Source organism: Typopeltis vanoorti, chromosome 8, assembly GCF_054136105.1.
Source record: "Typopeltis vanoorti isolate ZY-2024b chromosome 8, IOZ_Tvanoo_1.0, whole genome shotgun sequence".
In the NCBI taxonomy this organism is placed as follows: domain Eukaryota; kingdom Metazoa; phylum Arthropoda; class Arachnida; order Uropygi; family Thelyphonidae; genus Typopeltis; species Typopeltis vanoorti.
In genome coordinates this window covers 108,406,189-108,432,331 of record NC_143556.1, presented here as the reverse complement: position 1 = coordinate 108,432,331, position 26,143 = coordinate 108,406,189, and the positions used below count along the sequence as shown (strand labels likewise).

Genomic DNA, 26,143 nt, shown 5'->3' with positions numbered 1-26,143 from the left:
TACTAAGCCTTTTTTCGATCGGTTCCCTCCCGAGTTAGTCGATCTCTGGCACAGGCAAGCGGGTCCCCCCCCCCGAAACTAGAATTTTCGTCCAGTAAACTAAAGAAAATCGACCATCGAACGCACACTATTTCAGACATTAAAAATATTGTGTTAAGGTCAGGGACCACGAGATGGCGGCACTTCATGAGCCGTATCTTCACTGCAGGCTACTTAATCAGTGATAGCCTTGGGCCAGCTATCTCTGATTGGCTACCAATGAAGATTGAACTGCCCACTCAGTCTCCAAAAGTTAGATAGGGCTAAAACGGCCTCGGCTACTCCCTAAAACGGGAATAAAAAGGAGTGAGTTGATGTTTTAATAAAAAATAAAATAAAATAATCATAAAAAATAACCGTTTATATGGGTAAGAGACAACAAAATATTCCTAAAAAAAGACACAATAAGAAAGCCAATTGAAATAAAATCCTTCGACCATCTGAATATGCCGCCACATTAAAAGGAACACTAATGCATCTTAAAGAAGGGATTAACGTATCAATCTACGTGAACACAGACCGCTAAGCAAACCTAATCAAACCCCTGAATACAACAGCTGCACATTCTAAACTTGACAACTGAGCGGAAACAGCAGACTGGTTAAAGAAAAGAAATGCCACCATCTCCATATCAAGTCAGGAACATTCAGAAATTGTGGCCTTACCCTCTAAGCTTATCTGAAGGAAGATATAGAGAACAGGAATATTAGTATTAACATAAGTATCCATAACAACAACGAAGAAGCAACCAGTTATAAAATACTAGATATCAACATCAACATCATAATCACTGTAGACAAACTTGAACGAGGCGGTTGAATAATAATATTCGTCAAAGAAAAATTAGAGATAAAAGAAATAAATTATAAATTACAGTTCGGGAAAGATATGCATTGAAATAAACAATACCAAACAAGAGAACTATTCGATATTAAATATCATCAAGATACGATCCAATTGAAACACCATGAAATCTCTTGACGAATTAATAAATGAATTTCTATCAAAGATGAAAGATAATACCTGGTAACATAAATATGAGTATTATGAATACAAATAACAGCAACACAGCACATTATCTAGACTTATTATTATTACATAATTTAACCCCATCTATAGGGTCGTATAAAAGAGAACCGATAATCGAAAACATAATCACTTCTTTCTGTACTGACAACATACCCATACCAGCTCTCCCAATCAGCTATACTGCGGATGCCATAACGTGTAAAACTACCAGACCATTATGTCACTGCACTACAGCTTCACATTAAACAGAGATCATAAAACACATTGAGACTACAAAACAGGCCAAACAACACCTCTACTCCACACCGATCAACTCTCCCCCTCCCCCCATATATATATATATATATATTATTTTTTTTTCCTGTTGTTTTGCCTGTTTTGTAGTCTCAATGTGTTTTATGATCTCTGTTATACACTGATATACACTGATCTAAAAGTTGCCTTTAATGAAATATAAAAAAGATAATAACTAAAATAAAAACGTCCTGAAACCAGAGAGAATCAATGGATAACAAATGCATTATAAGTAACTACAGACCCAAGTCCACATTTTCGGTAATCAATCAAATTATGTATCTCATTTTATATCACTAACTCCACATGGCATCGAAAAATTCCACATCATCCCGAACATAATCGATATTATGTCTTATGTAGTGAATTACCTGAGATTTAAGAAGTCTCCTAACAATAGTATTACCAGCTGAATAATAAATGAATAAATAAATAATGGAATAACGTGTGGCACAGATTAAAATTGCAAATTGAAACTGTTATAGAAACAAACTGACAACAGTTCAATGAGACGTGAACAAAAACTGGCATCTGACCAACCAAATGCTACATAATACATATAATGCCACCACCTCTAAAACGATAAAACACTTTGATTGTGAACACAATTCCCTCAATCGCTTATCAAATAACTACGTAATCTGGTGTGCTGCTTGGACCACCTTGTAATATGTCCTCTGAGTTTTAACTCTACCTATCCACAATCACCCCCCATGTCCCTTATCTCGTCAATTCCTGCAGTTTAGTTCCATTAATAGTACACAGCTTGTGATCTCATCATCTTCCCATAGTGCATCACCTAACACTTGGCCGCGTTAAACGGGCAGTCATTTACCTTTGCCCATAGTGTTAGTCTATTTAAGTCACATTGCAGGATCTCTTCATCACCTGATATTTCCCATAAATCATCTGCTAATCCAAATCGACAGCTGCATGTCCATCCCAATTTGCTCCAATTTATGCTATAGAGTTCCGCGTGAAGTCCTGTCAAATGCCTTTGCAACTCCAGCAGTATCACAGAAGTAGCAATTTCCTTTATCGAATCGAATTGTCACTTAATTATAAAAAGTAAGCCAATTACTATTACAAGACTTGCCCTTCATTTATAAACCACATTCGGTCAATCCAATACTGAATTCTGTCTTTTAGCAACTTCTTCAATACATTATCCACTCCTCCTGAGATACTAATTGGCTTATAATTTGCAACGTCTGTCTTGGAACCCTCTTTATGTAGTGGGACTATTTTACCCATTTGCTACTGTTTTCAGGCACCTTTCCAAACAGACCTTTTTTTCAAGCCACTTCAGGTCTCCAGTAAGCGGGATGGTGGTCTGACACCAGGTGATGATGTTCATCTAAAGACAATCACATACATCCATGCCCACGGTGGGACTTGAGACCACAGACTAGTGGTCGGAGAGTGAATATTAACCATTCGACTAACCTGGCTGTTATAGTATCCGAAGATGTTATTTCTACAAAAGTGAGTTTTGTCACTTAATTTTGCATCTCTAATCCATATTATTTTCGTTTCCCCTTTTTCGTTTTCCCTTTTTTCTAATCCATTCTTAGGCACAATGGCCTACCTCAGACAAGTAATTTGACTTATTTGAAATCTAATTAATGATTTGATATGGCGTTTAATCCTACCTGCATACTGGTTGTGACTGTCATTGGCATGTGTTCTTCTGGTCGGTTTGCCTGTTTTGAAGGAAGAAAAAAAACCATGCGACCTTCGTATGAGACTGGCAAACTCATCTTCAGTTTCTTCACGTCCTATACACGATTCGAACACTCTTCTTTCCAACCAAAGGACATCGTTGTTTATTCAATATTTGTTGTTTAGTTTTAAACATGGAATTCTTTAAATAGCTGTCTGTCGGTTAGTATAGAGACACGTTTCTTAATATCTCTCCAGTCTTCCAGCCTTCTTTTACTCCATTATTGAGTCATATTCATTAATTTTAATTCTGCTTTCCTATTCACACCATCTTTGAAAACGCTTGAACAGATTAATTCTCCTTCAAGCGAAGACCCTACGTTTACAGAAAACGGACGTTAAAATTTTGTTTCATGTTTTATAGGAGTTTCATTATCCCTAATTACCAGTATCACTCACTCCATCTGGAATTAACTTCGCGGCACACGTCGCGATCTGCGAGCACCCAGTGATAAATGTTCGCTCGCTCTTAGATCATAATTTATGCATTTTAACACGGATGTAAACGCTCTTTTTGTTCCGTTCACTCGAAATAATCGTTTTTATCACAATCGCAATCAGATAAACGCTGAGTACTTGTTTCAAGTCCGTCGTAGAAACTCTACAACCGGATTTGAGACGTGGGTTGGTTTCAGTTTTTTTAATTGCTTTAAGTGTGTTATTTCGAACTGGGTGTTTAATGTTGCGTTCAGATACAGCATTAAACAGTTGTAGTTAAATATTGTCAAGCTTCCGTCACATATATGAAGATGAAGGAAAGAAGAGCAGAAACAAACGGATTCGCATTCTCTATGAAGTAAAAGCTTTTATGAAGAGAATGTGAGTAATCATTACTATTTATGTTTTGTTCAGTGATGCATATTATGGACAGATTGTTTTATCATTCTAAACTCCTGGTTAGTGTAACCTTTTTCACAATCTCACTGTTCTGTGCAATATGGATGTATCTCTGAGTATTGTATTAATCGTATAGGTATAGAGTTCACAGCTCTTATTTCAAGGAAGTATAGCTGTTTATATATTTGTCTAATTTCTAAGAATTATTGAACTGAATAACAATTCAACAATTAATTAATTTGATAGTTTTTTTTCCTTAAGAAATAAGTGCTTATTACGATAAATAACAAAACGATGATAATATAAGATCCGCCTGCTGTAATTTCGATGCCGTTAACAAAAGTTCTGCAACTGCCGCATTTCTCAATCTCATATTGTTAGCATGCCTTTCCTCTAACTACTTTAAAACTGGTTGCGGGTAGATAGACTCACGTTTAGGAGCAATTATTTATATTCTCATACAATACTATTTGGTAATCGCCTTTGTTTTATGAAAAAAAACAGGTAAAGATCACATCTTAAAGTAAAACTTATTACTTAGATAGAGAAACCATTGTACTTATTATGATAAAGTAAACTTAATGAGGTATGGAGTATTCAAATCTTAAAGATGCCACCGCTACTTTTCTTCTGGTTAGAAGATGCGTAAGTTGTCTTTTGAATTTTGTGCGTTGTTTTCACGTTGTACCTTGTTTGCATGTTATTACGTTGTTTATATGTTGTTTTACTTTTTTGTATGTTCTTGTAGGTAAGCTTACATGTTGGTGATACATAATTGTTAATTTTAAGGAAAGAACAACGTATATTATTATATTAACTAAATAACTTTAATTAATACTTCCAATAATATTTTTTGTATGTTGTTTATATACAATGCGATATTTTTGATGTATCATCACCATATTTTTTTTCAGAAAAGCACACCTCTTCGCTAAATTGTTAATAGAAATATTGATGATTTTATGCAAAGATATCCCATTATTTTCTTAAAGATTTAATTGCTTCTGGATTAAAATGCAGGACAGTTTCATATTAAACTTTTTGGAATCTCCAAATAAACAAAGTTTTCGGTATCGAGACCACATTGTAATACAAGGAGTTTATTAAAAATGAACAATGAACACCCGACAAGTTTCGTGCGCCGTAAGACTTACATCATCAGGGGTATTGGTACATAAAAGGTTTACACAACAAAAGCCTATTGTATTTATAATATTAACGATTAATTATATATATTAGATGTTTTTTTATAACTTCACAACTGTTAAATAATGGATAAAACAGAATATACAAAAATACGAAAATACAAAAAAAAAAAGAATATAATTATATTCAAATTAATTTCATCAACATTTATTAAATTTAAGTATATTGCTTGAAAATAGGAATACTCTAAAGATTATTGTACAGAGTAACTAAAATAATTGGCAAGTGTTATTATTACACTTTGAATAATAACTAAGGATATGACCCAAATCTATTGTCTGTTCAACAAGTTTTCTTTTAAGAGGAGTTTTTCTGTTTTTACTAAAGGGAACTGACTTTTTGATTAGAAAAATTTGCCCCATCGCTACGAAATTAAATAACTTTTCCTCAGTCCCCACATGCATGTGTTTTGCTTCCAGCACTTCATTAATACAAAATTCTTCCCGGTATCTGCCATTCTAACTCAACCGATTTATTATAATACAGGTTTTCTGTGTATTTTGGTAAATAAATAATTGGAAGGTATTAAATTGAAGTGGAAGTGTGCAAATTTCCATCGTAAGGGCATATTAGAATGGATGGCACATGCTAATAATTAAAAATAAATTAATTAATTAAAATAATAAATTAATTAAAATAAAAAAATTAATTCAAAATAAATAAATAAAATTTTAATTTAATTTCTTAATAAATTTTTAAAAAATTAAATAAAACTACTATTTATTTCATTCCTCTTTTTTATCTTTGGATCATCAATATTGCTTGAAATTTATAAAAGTATACAGTTGAATTTATAAAACCAGTTGAATGAATGGAAGTGTCATCGAATATTTAAGGAATTGTGACTACCTGGAGGAAAAAAGAACGTGCGAAAGGAGTTGGAAATGCCCTAAATGTGGACGAGATGATGATGATAACAGTCAGTAAAAAGAACGTTAAGAAAAGTGGGAAACGGAAAGCGGGGGCAATTTGCATGAGACCTTCGGTGACTGTCGGTCAGAAGAGCGTGAGGGAGGGAGGAGGGATTTCACTGTGATGTTGCGTTATGATGATGAACAACTGAAGAGAAAAGAAGTATTGTAGAATGCATAAAAAGATAGAATTGAAATATGACGGCTAGTATGAAGACTATGTCTCTATCCTTTGTACAGATTTTTATGACAGTCAGTTGTGTGTTTCTCTAGCCGGTTTGCCTGGCTGCAGACAAATATTGTATTCACGTGATTATATTCATCTGATGGGTTGCATTTAAACACAGAATAATGTAACCATTTGGAAAAGTTGCAACTTTGTGGACAAAACATTGTGTTAAGTCATGAAAATTACAGTCGCTAGGGTAAGAGGCATTTAAAGTGGGCATGTTTATGAAGAAACGGAAATTATATGTGAGACGAGGTTGCACAGCATTTTAGCAGAGTAGAGTAGAGTAGAGGCAAAGGAAAGAAATAACGGACATGTGACTAATTGAGATATGGGCAGTGTACTGGGTTTGAGCTTGTTCTTTGATGGTTTATATTGCCCAAAGTTATCAGTATGACCATAGAAAGGAAGAACAGAAGTTTTAGAAATCATTCCAAATGGCATCCTTATAGTGCCAAATAACACTAGGTTATTTATGACTAGTTCTCCTTCGAGATAAACCTATACGATGACCTTGAAGGAGATACATCGTAGGTGTATCTCCTTCCAGATTTTTGTGACAGTTATCTGCAGAGAAGTAGTTAAAATCAAGGGTATTGGAGAGTGGAAAGAGTGTTTCAGGAATCCGAGTAGGCAGATATATACAATTTGTATTAGGTCACTGTTCGTGGCAAAAGCTTCCACATCATGTCCAACTTAGTTTGCGTTGTTGAAAATGGGGAACCTGTTGAATTTGTGTTATTGAGGTCACCTAGTATACTGATGAGTTCAGTGTTTGAATAGCTGGATTGCAGAAGGTGGATAGTGAATAGAAAAGTGAAGGGGTTAGAGTGGTTTTCAGAATTTGGAGAGAGAGAGAGAATCAGTACATGAATGCTACTGAATGGGCAATGAAACCAAGATCTAAAGCAGTAATTCCAAATTAAGCATTTTCTGGCAGACAATGTCCGATCTCACAAAGGCAGAGATGTCTCCCTTGTGGGTCATTTGGAATAAAGTTAGGTGAGGGAAAAGAGTATAGATATGCGGGGTGTGACGACAGACTCTTGGATGCGACACCCATACAGATAGTTGCAGGTCTCTTTGGAATAAAGCTGCATCGATGGGTCTCCTTCACATGCCACTACACGTATACGACTTGACAGAATATATGGTAGCCAGAATATGCATCAGATATTTTCCAGCATACGAATAACTTTATTCAAATAAACGGAATAATTGTCGGATTTAAATGATGAACAAATATCAGTGATAGCCACAAGCGATATGCATTATACTGTTCTATTTAAATTTCCTTGATTTTGCAATGTACACATTTTATACGTATTTTGAATATTATGTATTTTAAATAATTATTCTGTGTATAGCGCCTGTGTAGCTCAATGGAAGAGACGTGTGCGTACACCCTCTAGTTAGTGGAAGATAAAGCATCGGTAAGTTCAATTCCAGTCGCCGACTAGAGGAACTTTTACTAAGCCTTGTTTCGACTAGTTCCCCAGTTAGTCGATCTCTGGCACAGGCAAGCGGATTGTTTATCCCAGAAACTCTGGTTTTTCGTTCCGTAAACTCAAGAAAATCGATTGCGAATTCACGCTATTTTCAGATAATAAATATACTTATTTACTGTCTGAAATTAGGGACCAATAAATGGCGGCTCATGATATCTTCCTCCTCTCTTCACCAGATGGCATGTATAAATAGTGAAAGCCTTGAGTCAACTATCTCTGATTGCCTACCGGCAGAGATTAAACTGCTTTTTTTAACTCTGCACATAATAGATTATTTACGGTGATAAAGAGCCAAGAGACTAAGTGAAAGTATCCGGCTTTAAAATAATGAGGGATTTATTATCCCCTTAACTTAGATTATTTACGATGATATATATATATATATATATATAACAAATAATGGAAACACCGATAGAAAAAGGATGCATGCCATGAGCCGTATGCAAATCACAGAGGCAACGCCATCCGCGATGTGAGGTATATTATTATTATTAGTAGTAGTAGTAGTGTTTTTATTATTACATGACACCTCCAGGGAGTCCAAAGACTCATCGAGGGAGGGTACCTACTCTACAACTCTCTGTCTCCACCAATTAATCACCGAACTACAACTAACTACAACTAACATTTCCAACTACACCAACGCCATCTACCTCACACTACCGCCACTAGTATTTTCATACACAACCGCAAACATTCTTATGGTTGTCTATTATCGAAGCCCACGGCAGGATTCGAACCCGCAACCTTTTGTCTGGAGAGCGAATACGATAATCACTCGGCCAACAAGGCTGGCCAATACGGCGTAGTATGATTGTGATATGGTACGTAGAAGTGCCATAGCCGATGTTAAATGACCTGTTAGTGTGCAAAATGTCAGACCTCAGTGACTTCCAAAAAAGGCATGATCATTGGAGTGCGGCTTGCAGGAGCTGCCGTAACCAAAACGGCAGAAATCGTAGGGGTATCAGGAGCCACATTATCGAAGATAATGACAAGATATGGAAATTGACAAAGCGTTGTCTCCAGTCGGTTAGGATTCGATCACATTTTCCGACTGCAACATCACTAGCACAATTATGACATATTGGGACATATGCCGGACGAATGGCCCCAAAATTCCATTATCTTATGTACATAACTTGTATCAGTCTATTCCACGTTGAATTCATGGGTTATAATAACCCGAGGTTGGTCTACAGCTTATTAATAAAAAATTCTCCAAATACTGTAGGTGCTTCTATTTTTTAATGACCTCCTGTGTAGAGTAATTACAAAACAATACTACCAGAAACAATTTCGCGCAAATTCATTTCATTCGAAAATAGAATTAAAATTGCACTTCATTGGGACAAATATATTTGTTTTGTCATAGCATAATTTAAAAGAATGATCGATTATATTCAATTATTTGATTAAATGCATTATGCAGCATATATGAATTCTCTAGAGGCCTATTGTTTTTCTGAAGAATATCTTGCTATTAAAGGGAGTTTTCTGTGAACGTCCTTCGCTATACACAGCTGGAATACGATAGTTTTCAATGTAGCTGAACGACTATTTTTTACTAATGCATGAAGAGGAGCTCATTAGTAGCGTTTATTGTTGTTCGAGTTTCATGGCTACATGATTTTGGGAAGCCTGCTTGAGTTCAACAAAGGGCAGAATTATTATTATAATTGTATTATCCTCCTATTGGTTAACCACAGCAAAAACAAAAGAGCAAATTCTCTGTTTTTGAAATAGTTTGAAGGTCTTTATATAAACAGGATATGTCTGAAACCTTAAATGATATGTATGTGAAAAGAAAGAACGATTCGAGAGGTAAGCAGCATTATTTTATTTATTAAGCATTTGGAATTTGTAAAAATATTACCTGAGTTACTTGAATTTTCTCATCAGCCTCATGGACTGCGTGAGTTGTCACTTATGAATGCTTGAGTTTTCTATTGTTTCATGAGGTGCTTGAATTTCTCCTGAGTTTTCATGAGGAAAACTCAAGCACATTCTTACCTCTGGAATCTAGAAAACTCCCTCATTGAAACAATAGAAAAAGTCAATCACTTATTTATTTATTTCGTGTGCGAATTACAGAAAGTGTAAGAGCATACATATAAATGATTAAAAGCATACATTTAAAGAAATAGACATTAAAATAGAAATCTTTGCCTACTGACAGACTTCATTTCCTTTAATGAAGATAACTTATGTGTCGTAGTCCCAAATTTGACACGAAACTTTCATTTACGCTATAAAAGCCATTAAAAGCATACGTTAAAAGACAAAAATGCCACTTGCATAAAATATTACGCAAAAACATAAAATTTCACATAAGATTTCACTCATCCAGTGATTAATATACTTTAAAGCTGTTTCATTACACTGTATTAAATCTTCTCAGATACATATTAGCATTAATGTCTATTACGCAGCATTGCAGAACATGACCCATAGTTTGTGTTTCACCACATGAGCCGCTGTCATTGTCTATGTAACCCCATTTGGCCATATTTTGCTTTGATCTTCCCATTCCGGAACGAAGTCTATTCAATGTCTTCCATCTTTGTGAGTCTAGATGTCAGCCGGAAGGAAGAGATTCGTTTAAGTTCAGAGCCTCTGGAGACTGTTCTTGCCACATTGCTGACTTTCAAGCTTTTATGAAATCAACCAAAGGTTCCACTGAGTGAATAAACGTTTCATTGATCTTAGCCTCTTATGTACTGCAACATGTCCATACGAAGGATGCCGTTCATCATTTAGTTGTTGTTTCCGCTCATATCTACTCTGTGTAGTCCTTCTGATGTGAGGAGGTTCAATACTAGACAGTGAGTATAGATGGTCAATTTTTATTATCTTAAGGCAGCCGGTAATGTGGTAACATGTTTCATTAAGAACCTTGTCAATAATTTTGACATGTGATGATCTTTCCCAACAACAGGGCTAGCATACTCGTCTATCGAAAAGTAAAGCGCCAGTGCATGGGTGCGCAGTACTTGTGGACTTTGACCCCACCGAGATGATGTTAATCGGCGCAGAATATTATTATGTTTTTAGAGTTTTAGCTGCTGTCTTCTCTATGTGTCGCTTATAATTTAAGGTCCTATCTAGTGTAACACCTAGGTAAGTTGGATTTGGATAATTGACCAATTTCACACCATTCCATATTCAATTCTCTCCTCGCCTCCCTATTATCGAAATGGAAAAGACACATTTGGGTTTTACTGGGATTTGGTTTCAGTTGGTTTTCCTTATAGTAAACTGTAAGAGTTTCTAGTTGTTGTTGTGCGAGCTTATAAGTGCACACATCAAGTTGTCACGCATAAAGAATTTATAAGTGACAGCTATATATTTAGACAGAAATGCCTACTCTTTCCATCAGTCAGTTTTTCCTCCTTTCAATTTTTCACAAGAAAAAATTGAAAGGAGGAAAAACTGACTGATGGAAAGAATAGGCATTTCTGTCTAAATATATAAATCGATATGAGTGAATATGCATTAGCAGTCATAGAAAACTATTGGCAAAAAATTAATTCCTTATTCTTGTGAAATTCCGTATGACGACAGAATGCCTCTTATGACAACATGTCTAATATAAAGTAAGTAATACCTAATAACATGTAGAAATATAATCGCCATAAAACTCGTGAAATGCATCACCCTTGAATGAGGTGGGTTTACATCTGATTCTGTAATAGTTAGAATGACCCATCTGCAATGAGCCTTATTCCTCTGTGAGGACATGAAATAATAATATGTTGATTTAAACATCAATTGAAACTGAAAATTTCTTATATTAAGTTAAACTTCGACAATATTACCTTAACTAGCTTAATCTAAGTTATCACACATCAAGATATAGTGTTAGATATCTTGATGTTGTGATAAACTAGATTCAGGACTCTTCCAAAAGTGGTAATAGCGTTAATTTTAAAACTACTGACAGACTTCTTTTTTTTTAATGAAGATAGCTTATGTGTCGTACTCCCCAATTAGACTTTCCTTTACGTTATAAAAGACATGGGTTTGTCCCTCCAGAACTCGAAGAATAATTGTAAAGAATTTTCAACCAAACGAGAGTTAACCTATCTTATGGGTCAGTATTCTTTGCAGAATCCTAAATGCTTCATTCTGCAAGAGATAGAATACAATTGATTCTCTTGATTGTATTCTCTCTTTTGCATCTATTGTAATTCTAACTATTGTAAATCCCAACCTCTGTAGTGAACTCTCCTCTTATGTTAACATTAGAAAATATCACTCATATATCAGTATTATAGAAATATCATATATCAGTATTACAGAAAGCTAAGAATAACGGACTATTTCATACGTATCACTTTCATATTTTGCAGAAAAACTATTTCATTGAAAGAATACCATGAATAAGCAGACTATAAAGAAAGATGATAGTCTTCAAAATTGGCAAGTGCCAATGGAAATAGTATGGTTCCCGAATGTCCTAGTTTTCTTTTTACTGCATGTAACACTACTTTATGGTTTATATCTATCAGCAACAAAAGCAAAGTGGCAAACATTAGTTTTTGGTAAGTATCTTTATGAAAAACATTTAAAGCATATGTGAAAGTAAATTAAAATGCTACTAATTAGATTTATTTAACAAACCGGAAACATTTTTTTTTCAAAATAAAAAACAAAATTTGAATATTTTATTTCTGAAAAATTAACTAACTGAAATTTATATAAAAAATTTAACGTGGTTCAGACATTAGGTAGAACTTTGCTGCTGAACAGTATTGAATTATGACGACCTTCATGCAAATTATATATCCCACAATTTAGTCGAGAGAAGTCTATGTATGTATAGCACCATTTGCTAGAATACTGTAGTAGAATTTATGGTTTCACGAATTGTGATAAAACTGCGATCATGGAAACGATATTATCGATTTGGAAACATCATGACAGTGAGCACTCGAGCTCAGTGTCCTTCTATTTCAAATAAGAAGGGCAAAAAATTTTTATACTTCTCTTTCAAATAGAAGGACAAAAATCGCGTTTCAAATACACTGCTGAAATGGACAGAAAATATACGGACTAACTAACGTATGATTCGTGTGCGTTCTATGGACATATACAGAGAGCGTACTTTTCTCTGCTTTCACTATTACCATCATTCCTTTTCCATAATTCCAATTCCTTCTTGCATGTGACAAATTCTTTTTGTCACATGCAGTAAGGAATTGGTCCGAGGAATGCATGGACATCACCCATCTCGAATGGGACGACAAACGTATTCTAATGGAGTACATCTGGGATGTTCGGAATGTGATGCAAAATATATAGACATTGCACTCCCCAATAATTAGAGAATGTTGGATGACTTGCAGAGGCAGACATCATTTCCACAGATCCACATCAACGTCACTACACATCAAGTAGAATCAATATCACGGAGATGAAGCTGTTATCCGTGTCGAAGGATCCTAAGAATATATTAGGTATAACTACGTATACCATTGGGTATGATGGATATATTAGCTGCGCATCACTTCGTTCTCCGTGTAAAAAGTATTCAGTTATACGGACTAGATCGATTTTAATTGTAAAATACTGAACCACACACTTTTTATTAAAAAGCAATTCATTTTGCTGCATATTCTCAGGCTCAAATTGATATCATGGAATATTTAGGTGCAAGCATCTTTTTCACTTTTGTTTTTGGTACATTGAATTCTCATTTTATTTTCACCGAAAGCATCGAAATGATATGGTCGTTGCTGTTAAAAAAGTTTACAATCATAATGACGTACACGAGTTTGAGTTTGAGTTTTCTTTTTCATTTTTCTCTCTCTCTTTCTCTCTCTCTCTCTCTCTCTCTCTCTCTCTCTCTGCGCTCATATATCAAACTAGATCTACTTTCTTATACAAGAAAGTAGATCTAAAAAATTTCTAACCACTCATAATCAGCCATAAAATAGTGGATGAAGAACTGCTTTTCTCAGCAATTTCAAACAGAAACATACGCGAATAACACATTTAGTCATCTAAAGGCGAATTACTGATGATCACACTCCTTTAAAAATTTGCTAACAATTAATTACCTTGGTCATTAATAAGTTTTTACTAGAAAGAGGATTATTGATAATTAACGATTGAAACTATTAATCATCAGTAATAACTTGCTCACATAGAGTTTTAATAGGAAAGTTTAAATCAGAATTAGTAAGAAAATGTGAAATTTTGTGTTACTATAGTAACGTCGATATCTTTCATTAAATCTTTGTATTGGGGGAGCAGCATTTATGTTCGCACAGTCAATTATTTTTAAATTTACATATCTTTTCATAGCCTTAGTTGCTTTGGAATATTTGAACTTACTTGCCTAATTGAAAAATTTAGAATAAGCCAAGAAGTAACTAACATTCAATGTGTGATAACAGTGGATGATAGTTTAATTTATGAAACCTAACTCGTGTTTATTCTCCAATGTAGTTTTATTTTGTCAAGCATCTCACAAGATTTTTCATGTCGCATGCTTTATTCATGATGAACCATGTCATAAAATGACCTACTGCAACTGCTGCATTTACTTTTTTTTTCGTTCATAAAATTAGGAAACATTCATGGAAAATTGAAAAAGAATATTAATATTACACCGGAACCACAGAACCACAAAGAGGTCATTCTTTATTTCTGGTGGGCAAATCCGGGCGATAACCAGTGTTTGATGACATTAACCAAAACACGTGAAATAGAAATAAGCAAAGAAAATTATTTTTAATTTATTTTTATTTTTGATATTATCATTCAGATATTTCATTAAATTAAATTGAACTTATAAACAATTAAATTTATTTATTTTAGCTTTTTTCCACAAAACACTACCCGATAGGGAAAAACTCTATAGTTTTGCGCCTATCGGGTTATTATTGTTTTTTTTTGCCGTATTGTAATGTATTATTTTATCCAATTTAAAAATTTAGGGTTGTGTTCCTGGCATTTAGTACAAATATTTCTAATGTTTTTTAACTATACTTTCTCAAGTCCTAAAATGTCTTAATAGGCATAAATTCCTTAAAAGTATAGATCGCAATTCTTCAAAACTGAAGAAAATAATTTAAAGACCTAATAATTAATTCGTAACAAAAATCCGAACTGGTTCACTTTAATTGATTTCTTTTAGCATTTTCCAATATAATCGTTAAGAATATGGGTTTCAGATTCTAAGTGTGTACACTAATGCCTTTCTCGCAGCTATACTGTATGGAGCACTAGGGGGCCTTGGAATTACAGCTGGAGCACATCGCCTATGGTCGCATCGGTCATATAAAGCAAAACTACCACTTAGAATTTTCCTTATGCTGTTAAATTGCATAGCGGGTCAGGTAAGCTAAATTCAAGTTACTCATTATATTGATACAATTATTTAATAATTATAAAATGCAATACAATTATTCCTGCGTCAGTACCACAGGAATAATGTTATTCAACTTTGCAGCTTAAATTTATTTTAAGTCGTAAACGTTCACAACTTAAATTTATTTTATGCAAGGAGCACTTGAGAATCCCTTCCTCTCCTTTTTTTATCGAACCAAACTCCCATCACATTTAAACATAAAAACGATGGTCCTGGTTTTTTTATTGGTGAGGAAGGTGGTTTGATGTTCCTGCTACATTCCTTTAAGCACTTCTGTAGCAGAATTAAAGCAACGATCAGACATAGGTCACTTCGACTGGAAAAGAAATGGTGGAGTGCTCTCCAGTGCAGTGCCCTCCTTGAACACCTTGAAGGTGTCATGTAATAATAACTGAATTATTTATCATTTTGTTCACTTGTACTGTATGAAACAGTGAACCTGCATTCTAAATAAAAAGGATACTTTTTGATGAAATGATTCCACTGTTGATATCGTAGGCAGATATTGCTAACCATTGCACGTATACAAGGTCTAGCAGAAAATTAATGCGATTTTTTAATTCAATAAATGACTGCACCTTCGAACCGACGATGATGTATTATATTATAACAATTCCTGCATATTCTGGCAGTTGGTTGAGCAAATATTTGTCTACTTGTGTCTACTTGTATCTACTTATGTTTTTAGTAAGTGTATTTCTAGTGTGTTCTTCACCAAAATGGAGAACGGAAATCTTGAACAACGACGGCTTTTCTCAACAAGAACGAACAACAACAATGAGACAGTACAGCGCTGCATATACGAAGAATGACATTTAACACTTAAACAATTTCAGAAGAACTGCATAATGGTTTCACCTTTCAAAAGATTTTGACTCCAGACTTGGAAATACGAAAGATCTCTAAGAAGGTGGTGTTTCAAAATCTCCGTGATGATCAAAACGATGTTGCCACAATGTTTCCGTGGAAATGCTGAACCGACTTCAAATAGAATCCAATTTTTTATATCGAGTATTAGTATGAGAACTGTTTTTTTAGTACGATCCCGAAACGAAATGCCAAAGTTCGAGGTGGCACACGAAAAATTCTCCAAGGACAAAGAATGTGACCATGAGTATGTCCAAAACGAAAACCTTGATTGTTACCTTTTTTCGTTCTGGACATACTCATATCATAATAATATCATTGATGGGTTGCGAAAACACGTCTTAGGGATTAGTACAGAGATTGCGAATGATTGCGTCTTGCATCATGACAACGTGCCTTCTCATTTTGTGCGATTCACGGGCAAAATTCACGAGTATTTAGCCCCCCCCCCCCAAAAAAAATGTAATCCAGTATTGGAACAGCCACTGTACTGATAACCCGATTTGTCTCCTTTAGCTTTTTTCTTTTCCCACCAAGAACAAGATAAAAGGCACCCATTTTGCGACTATCAAAAATATGTAAAGTGCTATGAAAAGCCATAAAAGATCTAACAGAAGATCACTTCTAATCCTGTTATACCGTATGAGAAGGGTTTAACAGGGTTAGAAGAGCAACCAATTACTTTCAAAGCAACCACGATGAATAACTGAATACACGATTTTTTAATGGATTTTGTCTCATTACGTTTCTGCTAGACTTCGTATGTCGAAGTATTCAATTTAATGTTTTTCAATTTCTATTTAAACATTATCCTGTGAGTTTGAAGAATAAGATAATCAAAAGAAATGCAATGAAGATAAAATTATTCAACTGATTGCTATTCAAAATATTATTAAAATGATGGATATTAAAAATATTAAAATAGAGAAATCTGAAGTTTGTAATTATTTTAATTTTAATAATGAAACTTTGAAATATTTAGCAAATATTTGATTAGTTTAGTAATTAAGGCGAGATACTCAGGCCGATATAATGTATATGATCACAACTTAATCAGGAATTTTATAGAAAGTACATGATAGAATTTTTAAGACCACATCCTGATTTCTTTATTACTTATAAAAGGAATTTATCTTTTATACTACTATATTTTCTTTACTTATTCTTCCTTTGCTTCACTTATATCTCTGTCAAATAACAATCTATCATACTATATAATAATATAAAGGTGAAATAAATTAAATATTGGCATCTGTTAAAGGATTGAAAATCCCAAGTTTCTGGATAAGATGGTAATGTAAAGTAGCATGTAGGGATCCCCTTGTTTTGGGGTTTACAATAGACTGAAAATGTGAGGGACTCATTCGTTTTCTGTTGTATCAATCGTAACGTAAAGTTCTATGTAGAACTCTAGCTGTTTCCAGAAACAACTTCTGTATATTAAATTGAGATTTAAGTGTAAGCTTAGCTTTCTTCCATTTGAAGAAATGGTCTTGTCCCAAGGTATATTGTGCTAGTCCGTATTTAGGATGGGCTGCCCATACCGAATATACTTTTCATATTATTTGTGTTATTGGTTTCAGTCTTCTGATCTAACATTTGTACTGAATGCTTTACTGGTATGGAAACATTCATTTTCAATTACAATTTTACTCATGTCCTTAGATAATCTTTCTATATCCAAGAAGTGACAAGAATCAATCATTGGTTCATGTTGACGTTTCTGAACAACAATGATGCGAAATGGAATGAAAATAAATCATTTACTAACTAGCATTATCAACGTCACTTAAAAGACACATCGAAGCACACGAAGTGATCGTTCTCCTCTAAGTAAATGCTTTAAGGGGTTTAAATTAAAGTGTATGGAGTTTTCTTAAAGAATGCCTCACCAGTTTCGATGCTAAATATTCAGCACGCTTATTGAAGGGTAATTAATGACAACCACAATGAGCCCCAGCTTGGCTCCAGGTTTGTAATCAAAAGTATCCCTTACAGCATTGGTATGTGTAGGGAAAAAATAATTTTCAGCAAACTTCTTCCCCTTCAGAATCTGTATTCAGCGTGTAAGTAACTAATTTGGTTAGTTATTCATTTTCATTCCAGCTTCCAGCTCCACCTAATTTTTGTTCGAGAAATTAATAATTTCATAATTTCTAGAACGTCTACGAAAATCTGGATATGAAAATAAGAATTATTTTCTGATTCTAACTTCTAGTTTTTCTTTGCGTCAACGGTTTATCACCGCTTCCTCAGAATCCGAGAAATAACATTTTCTCCATTACTCAGTTTCTATTAGTTCTGCACGTATATTTCCAACAGAAATCCGTTTTCTCAATGAGTATTTTCTGTAATTGACGATGTGTCATACACCCTTTGTCCCAAAGAGAAACCGAACTTTTCGAAAACAGAAGAAACTAATGGGGCCACCTGTTGTATCTTTTTGTTGTAGAAAGCGGCAACCTTCATTAGTGTTATGTGTATGATATTTGTTTCATTAGAAGAGTTTCATAGTGCCAAGAATGATAGTGTGTTTTGACGAACGGTCGGTCGTCACGATATTCATGCATTACGCGACGAATTCTCGCTATCAATCGCTTCAAACTTCGAGAATAAAACTTACCAATGACCGTTTGGCCACTCGGAACGAATTCTTTGTTGATAATGCCCTTGGAATCGTAAAAATAAATCAGCGTTGCCTTTACTTTTGACTTCTACAAGTGAGTTTTTTTCGGATGCCTCTCTTCTGGTTGTCTCCACTCAGCACTCTGGCGCGTTGTTTCGGGCTTATACTCAAAACACCAGTTTGATCATCAGTAACGATCGTTTCAAGGAAGTGTGAGTCATTAATAGCGGTTTTAATGAGGTCCTTGCAGTGTTCATTTCGATACATTTTTTGGTCGTCGGTCAACTTGTGGGGAATAAAATCGCGAATTCAATTTACGAATGGCCAAACTCTCAGTCAAAATGTTGTGCACAGTTGATTTTGGAATCCTCATTGCATCTTCAATCAATCTCACGGACGATTTCGGGTTTTCTTTGATGAAATCAGGGCACTGTTTGGATGTTAACATCGCCCAGTTTTTGGACTGCCCGGCTTTTCATCGTCCTCAAGCGTCTCACGACCACTTTGAAATCGCTGAAACCACTCGTAAACTTGAGTCCGGGATACGCATTCATCACCGTATGCTTTTGGAAGCATTTGATTCGTTTCGGTAAAACGTTTACCAAGTTTAACACAAGTCAATCGCAGCTCTGTTTGAAACTCATTTTCCGACTGTTCGTCAAAATCCACTGTCACTCTTGGCACTATAACTCGGCTTCTAATGAAACAAATGTAATAAACAGTTGCAGTAATTTGCCTTTCACTTCACAAGCTGGTCATCATCAAGTACATCAAATATTATTTGCGCTTTAACTCATTAATGACTGATTACAGGATAGAATAGTATGACCTGTGTAATAAATTTTAGTTTTCCTTAATTTCTTGAGGTTTGTTTCCTGGGTATCAAACATGAAAGATAATATGGTCTGATCGAACTCCTTTCCTAAAAATCTAAAAGGCTTGTTTTAGCATCAAAATTAAAATAAAGATATTAGCATGTTATATGTTACAGAGAATTTTCAAATATAATGTTTGCCTTTGATAATCAAAAAAGAGTTTGAATTCTAAGAAACGTTAAGAAACAGGAATTTTAAATCCCTTTTCTTAGGATTCAAATCTTAGTGTTTTAAGAATAGATTTTTGATGGATTAAATTATAATATAAGTTTTCAAAAGGAAGAAGTATCAATAATGTGCAATATTGTGTTTTATTTTATGCAGAATGATATATATGAATGGTGTAGAGATCATCGGGTTCATCATAAGTTCACAGAGACAAATGCTGATCCCCATAATGTGAAGAGAGGTTTCTTTTTCGCTCATGTAGGATGGCTGATGATAAAGAAACATCCAGATGTCAAAGAGAAGGGAAAAACTGTGAATATGAGCGATATTTGGTCTGATCCGGTTATAAGATTTCAAAAAAGGTAATAAGGAATAATTAATGAAAAGTAGTAAAAATGTTTGTCTCTAAATAAAAATAAAAATTAATAAACTAATAAATATTGAAAAATTATCCTTAGCTTACATATAGTATTGTCATTCCATTTATCAGTTTTTACCCTTTTATTTACAAAGTAGTACTTGATGATTTTTACACTTAAACAAACTAAACAAATAGCGTATTCTTTATGATTTTGGGTTTTTACTCAAACTAAATAAATAGCGTACGTTTTATGATTACACTAACTGGTGTATCATTTATGATTTACATAAATATCTACTTAATTTTGAGTTGAAAGTTCACATTGTTGAACTATAAATTTGAACTATATAGTTCACTCTCTAGTTCTACCCACCATTATTGACAATGTATTTGAAGTATATAGTCAACTCTCTAGTCCTACTTTCCATTGTCGAACAATATATTTGAACTATATTGTTCAATTCTGCAGTTCTTCTCTCCATTGTTGAAGTACAAGTCTAAATGTTATACGATTTCTAAGAAGGGACAGAATTTACTATATTAGCTTACCTTCTACCTAACATCAAATTTTTCCAGCACCATGACATTTTCATTTTCATGTTTACCTCTTCTGTTATGAAACTTCATGTAATTTTAAATAGCCAAAATAAGAGAAACCAGTACCATCTACCCTTGGAAATAAAGATATGGGTTTGTATAGGACACGATGAACAGTAATAAATGCTTTTCTACTAAAAATGACCTTCGTCTGTAAAGAGAAACTTTCTTCCCCCACATCTCACAGAACCGTCAGGCTTTTTTGCAACTTATAGGCTTATTGCCTATTACAGACATATAAACTTATCGCATCTTATAGACATATTGGACTTATCGTAACTTACAGGCATTGTATACTCGTAACTTATAGCTGTCGTATACGCACCTCATGAGCTGAGTTGCTTTGGGTAATTTATGCAGCCAACCAATGTCACCGTAATAAGTAAGCTTAATTTGACTTAAAGATATTGACACTAGAGAGAGACAGAAATCCTTTCAAGACAATTGATTTCAAACGCTTTCGTTATAAAATTCAGATAAACTCGTCTTCATGGATCAAACTTGATTCAAATTATTTTGATGAGGATAAATTGTAATGAAGACTTTCTCATAAATGTAAAGTTATGCACTTGGCTTTATGAGATTTCCAACGGCATATTATATTAGCGGAATTATACCAGAAGAAACTGATCAGGCTAACTATCTTGGCGTTATGATTAATAAGAATATGGTTAATAAGAAGTTGAAAATCAAGGATCACAATGAAAAACTTTAAAATACAATATAGAGAATAATTGCACTGTTGAAGCCAATCTTTGCAAGTAAGGATAAGGAAGATAAGCTGTGGAAAGGCTACAAAGAAAAGTAAGAAAGATTATATCCGGATTATAATGTGCAGATTATGAGTACAGATTGACTGTATGTGGACGACTACAGACTGACTCCGGTTAATAGGAAAAAGGAGTTGATATATCACAGAGATCTTAAATATTTGAATAGTTTATATACGATATCGCATGATGAAACCTTTCGTGATGTGGAGGGTTGGAATAGGACCAGGGGAAATCCGTGAAAGCTAAGTTTGTTTGTGGTTAAGAAAGTGGCAAAAGCTAGATTTTTCACCCACAGAGTGAGTTGCGCGGAACTGATTGCTACTTGAAATAATGAGTGCATCTCATGAGAATGAGTTTGCGGAAAGATATGACAACTGGTCTGAGTAATGTATAGCCTCCCTTGATGACTCCATGGAAGGTTCAGAAGAAGAAGAAGAAAACAAATATTGCACTATTTTCAAACTGAGCATTTTGAATATCTGGATGTCAAACTAACAGCAAAATCAAAGTTTCCAGATGTATTTAATTAGAAATATTTTCAACTCCAACCGCTTTAGAAAGAGAAGGAAGTTTCAATTCCAGAAATATTCAACTTACAAATTTGGGTTTGTTCACCTCACATGAGTGGTAAATCAACGAGTCTTCGAAAAACAAATAACTGTGTCTAGAAAATGACTCCGAGCTTTTTCCCGAAAATTGCCTATTTCGAAAGCGACACGAACACCCAACATGTTTCATTTCGCTCATTGCTTCTCAATCTCCATTTTTATTGATACGAGTGTTTCTTTTAACAAACTAAATGTTTACATCGAATGAAACTCCTATTCACTTACTAATCCTCAATATTCTGTTAGCATCCATAACATGTTATCCATTTAGAAAGATTGATGGTCCCTCAGAGAACAAAGGAGTGGAACGCAATAATGAAAAATTATTATTATTATTATTATTATTATTATTATTATTATTATTATTATTATTATTATATGAATAAGTTAATGCTTTATTTATATCAAATGCCTGTTGAATACCTTATACCATGCTAATAGGTTGTATGAAGCTGGATTTGATTTCTTTGTGAAGAGATATTTTTGAGTTAGCCTGAACAGTATATTATGCAGCTTGATATTATTGGTAGAACTTTGTAGAAATATGTAAATAAAACCAAAATAAATCCAGTTTTCTAATCTCGTTCAAAGTTAGATAAAAATATTTTATTGCCAGTAAAATATCATTGGGCTATTAAAAATACAATCATAATAAATAGTACACATATCACAAAATTCATGGACCTCCCCATCACGGTTGGAAAAACGATGGGATAATGAGCCATTCAACAGAAAAAGACCATCGGAACGAAAGAAATCTTAATATAGGCTTTTTTCAATGGGAGTTGATTTAGTAATTCTTACGTTTTAATTTTTTTTCATCAAGATATTCAGGTTTTTCATTCTGTATAGAAGCAAATCCAGAAAATGCACCCTCGATTAACAAACAAAACTTGACTTTAGCGGTTGGTGGATGAGTAATTTTCAAGCGCCTTCAAGAAGTGATATATTACTTCTTGAAGGCGCTTGAAGGTATTTGTTCTTCAAAGTGTCGATAAAGTTATTCAAAGTTTCTTGCATAAAATACAAGAATTATTTGCGATTCAAGATGCTTCAAAAGGCTCAAATTTTACCTATTCCAAATTATATCTAAAAAAAGTATGAAGAAATATAAACATGAAAATCAAGTCAGTATTAGCAATCGCATGTTATTCTGCGTCATTTGCCATGTTTTTATCTCCAAAACTGACGTGTCTAATAACCTGCATACATCTCAACATATATAACCTAATATAGAAACAATCTTAACCTGGATCGAAGCGTAGGTAGTAAACGTGCTCAAGGAATTTCCACTTTCTTATATATGATCAATTGAGGACGTTTTGAAATCCGTCGCTTTCTCTTACTAATATGTGTTCACCACACCCATTGAATACTTCATCTCAACGCTGCACACACCTGTATGACTGAATGATCGAAATACCTATTTCCTTGTTGAGGCAATTTGAAAAGTACCCCCCCACACACCCTATTCCGTCTTCCTGCAGATCTTTGTTAATTTTTAACTTCAAACCTATTTGCTTCAAACCAATTTGCTTCCGGTTCATTTTCAAATTTACATTTTATTTTTCTCATCAATGAGCATCTGTAAGCTAGTACTTGTCTCTGTACTGGATAAATCTTTATTTTGTGAGATTCATCTGTTTACGATTTAGTTACTAAACGTAGGTTGAGAGAGAGAGAGAGAGAGAGAGAGAGAGAGAATAATATCAGGGAAACCCCAACAAAAGAGTAAACAATCCGTATTGCTATGTGTGCTAATAATTATTTTGAGTAGAATGCACACACACACACACACACACACGGGCGAGCTCGACTGTAACATCTGCTATCAGTCAATAGTATCTCTCTAAATACGCTTCCTATTTTGAAACAATTCATAAAATTGAATTATCTCAGATATACAAACACATTTACTTAATCTTAATTTAACTCACATTATCTGGTACCAGTTCCCATTCTTTTGTTTCAAAGGAAGTCATGCATTTCTTGCAAACAATATGGTATTTGTAGGGCCTAACAACTCAAACGATTAAACTCTCATAAAATAACTTCAACATGAATACAGCTATTACATTTTTATGCTCATTTTCCTTAATCCGTAGTTACTCTTATGCAAGATATGAGGTACAGTCGAAAGCTACTGTGTGTGTTTTTCTATAAGAGATGACATAACAAAACATTTTCGGCTTCATCCGTAATTTTTTAACATTTAATACGATTTATTTAATATGAAGATGGTATTACATATTTTTGCTATAATCACCGTATTCATAACTGCATTTGAACGCATTTATTTATTGACAACTCCAATACTCTATCGACGTCAATAAACAAATTATGCTTGTGAGGATTAAAGTTAGTTTTAACTCCTATAAAACGTTAATCCTCGAAACAAATCCACAAAAATATCATTCTGAAGTGGCTACAATTGCTTTATGAAGCGCCAGACAAATTTGATTCCGGTTACTGTTGCTTATTCGTTTACTATCACAAAGATCATCAAACTTATTTTCTTATTCGAAATTAAATAATAAATTCTTTATAGTTCTACTATGAATTAATCTATTTTTTCCATAAGATTTTCCCCTTTGCATGCATTTGTGAACGATAGGTGTACTTTTAATTTGTAACGGACGGTATGTTCTGACAACATACAAAACGTAATGCTTACAAATATTCGTAAATACACCTCTTCTTTTCAAAAATGTACAAATTTAAATCTTAATCATAAACCTGGAGGTGAATATCTTTATATAATCTCTTCTTGAAGGCATCTTGAAACCCATCGCAGAAATCTTAATTTCTTCTATCACAGGTACATGCTTAACACTGCTCTATGCACATGTTAAAACTGTTTTACTAATGATTACAGCGTGCTTAATTGTTTTACTAATCTCTCCTATGAAAGAATAAAGAGACATCAGTAGCAAGATTTTTTCCCATTTATAAAATGAAGCTCCATCATTCCAATAATCCTGTCCACTAATAAACCCAGCTAATAAACCTCGTCACTTATACCATAAATTTATTTTGCTTCTTTACATGCACGTTTAATTACAACTTGATACAAATGCTCTTTCCATGAAACGTAGTTTCTGTAGGAAGGAAATTTTTCTGTTGCCAAAATCTGTTGGCCACCTTGAAAACGATCAATTAAACACTTAAAAAAACATATTGCTGAATTTTTTTCTAATGAAGTCTAGAATAGAAGTGGGATTCGAAGCACAGGAAATATACTAATTAATTTGGTAATTCTAAATTCAAAGTATACAAATTGATAAAATAGAGATTTTATTAATATTAATTTTTATTATTTACAGCCATTCGTATTCTAATGTTTATGATATTTGTTTTCAGATATTATTATGAACTCTTTCTGCTATTGTGTATTTGCTTACCATCTACGCTGCCTACTTGGATGTGGGAGGAGACTTATTGGAACAGCTTCATAATAGCAGGCTTGGTACGCTATTGTGTAACTCTGAACAGCACTTGGCTTGTAAACAGCGCAGCTCATTATTATGGCTATCGGCCCTATGACAGGAATATTGAAGCGAGAGAAAACCTGATCGTCTCTTTGTTAGGATTGGGAGAGGGATTTCACAACTATCATCATACCTTTCCCTGGGACTATTCTACTAGCGAACTAGGATGGATATTCAATTTAACAACAATGTTTATTGACGTTATGTCTATTTTCGGGATTGCATACGACCGAAAAATAGCTTCACGTACTATTGTAGAGAAAACTAAATGGAAAAAAGTGTGATTACTCTAATTCTATTAAATTACATGATTTGAATAAGAGAAGCAATGACACACTTTCTCTAGAAAGTGTGTCATTGCTTTTTGGATGATTGAGTTTGGTTTTTTTTCCTTAGTATATAAACGTAAGATCGAATTCAATGAATTTTTGATAGATCTGGTGTTTCAATTTTTATTTTAAAACGGGTGGAACGAAATATCCATTTTTAATTTGAAAATTTATATTTCTAATCTGAAATCTAGTGTTTCTTTTAAGACTGAGAATTACTCTTGTTCTTTTTCTGGAAATAAAATTTGATTTTAAAAGATTACGTTGCACTGGGTTATTTATGAATACTCAGGAAATA

General features: G+C 33.9%; 2 protein-coding genes across 2 annotated transcripts in view; one reads left to right on the top strand and one right to left on the bottom strand.

Annotated features, from left to right (window-relative positions):
- The window catches only part of LOC150104265 (acyl-CoA desaturase 1-like), a 95,262-nt gene that overhangs the window by 49,302 nt on the left and 19,817 nt on the right, over positions 1–26,143 (bottom strand). The window lies entirely within an intron of this gene.
- LOC150104266 (stearoyl-CoA desaturase 2-like) lies at positions 12,154–25,800 on the top strand. The gene is made up of 4 exons (XM_090397041.1): positions 12,154–12,319; positions 14,991–15,121; positions 19,846–20,051; positions 25,389–25,800. Exons 1-4 carry the CDS (start codon positions 12,154–12,156, stop codon positions 25,798–25,800), a joined length of 915 nt encoding a protein of 304 aa, XP_090253167.1.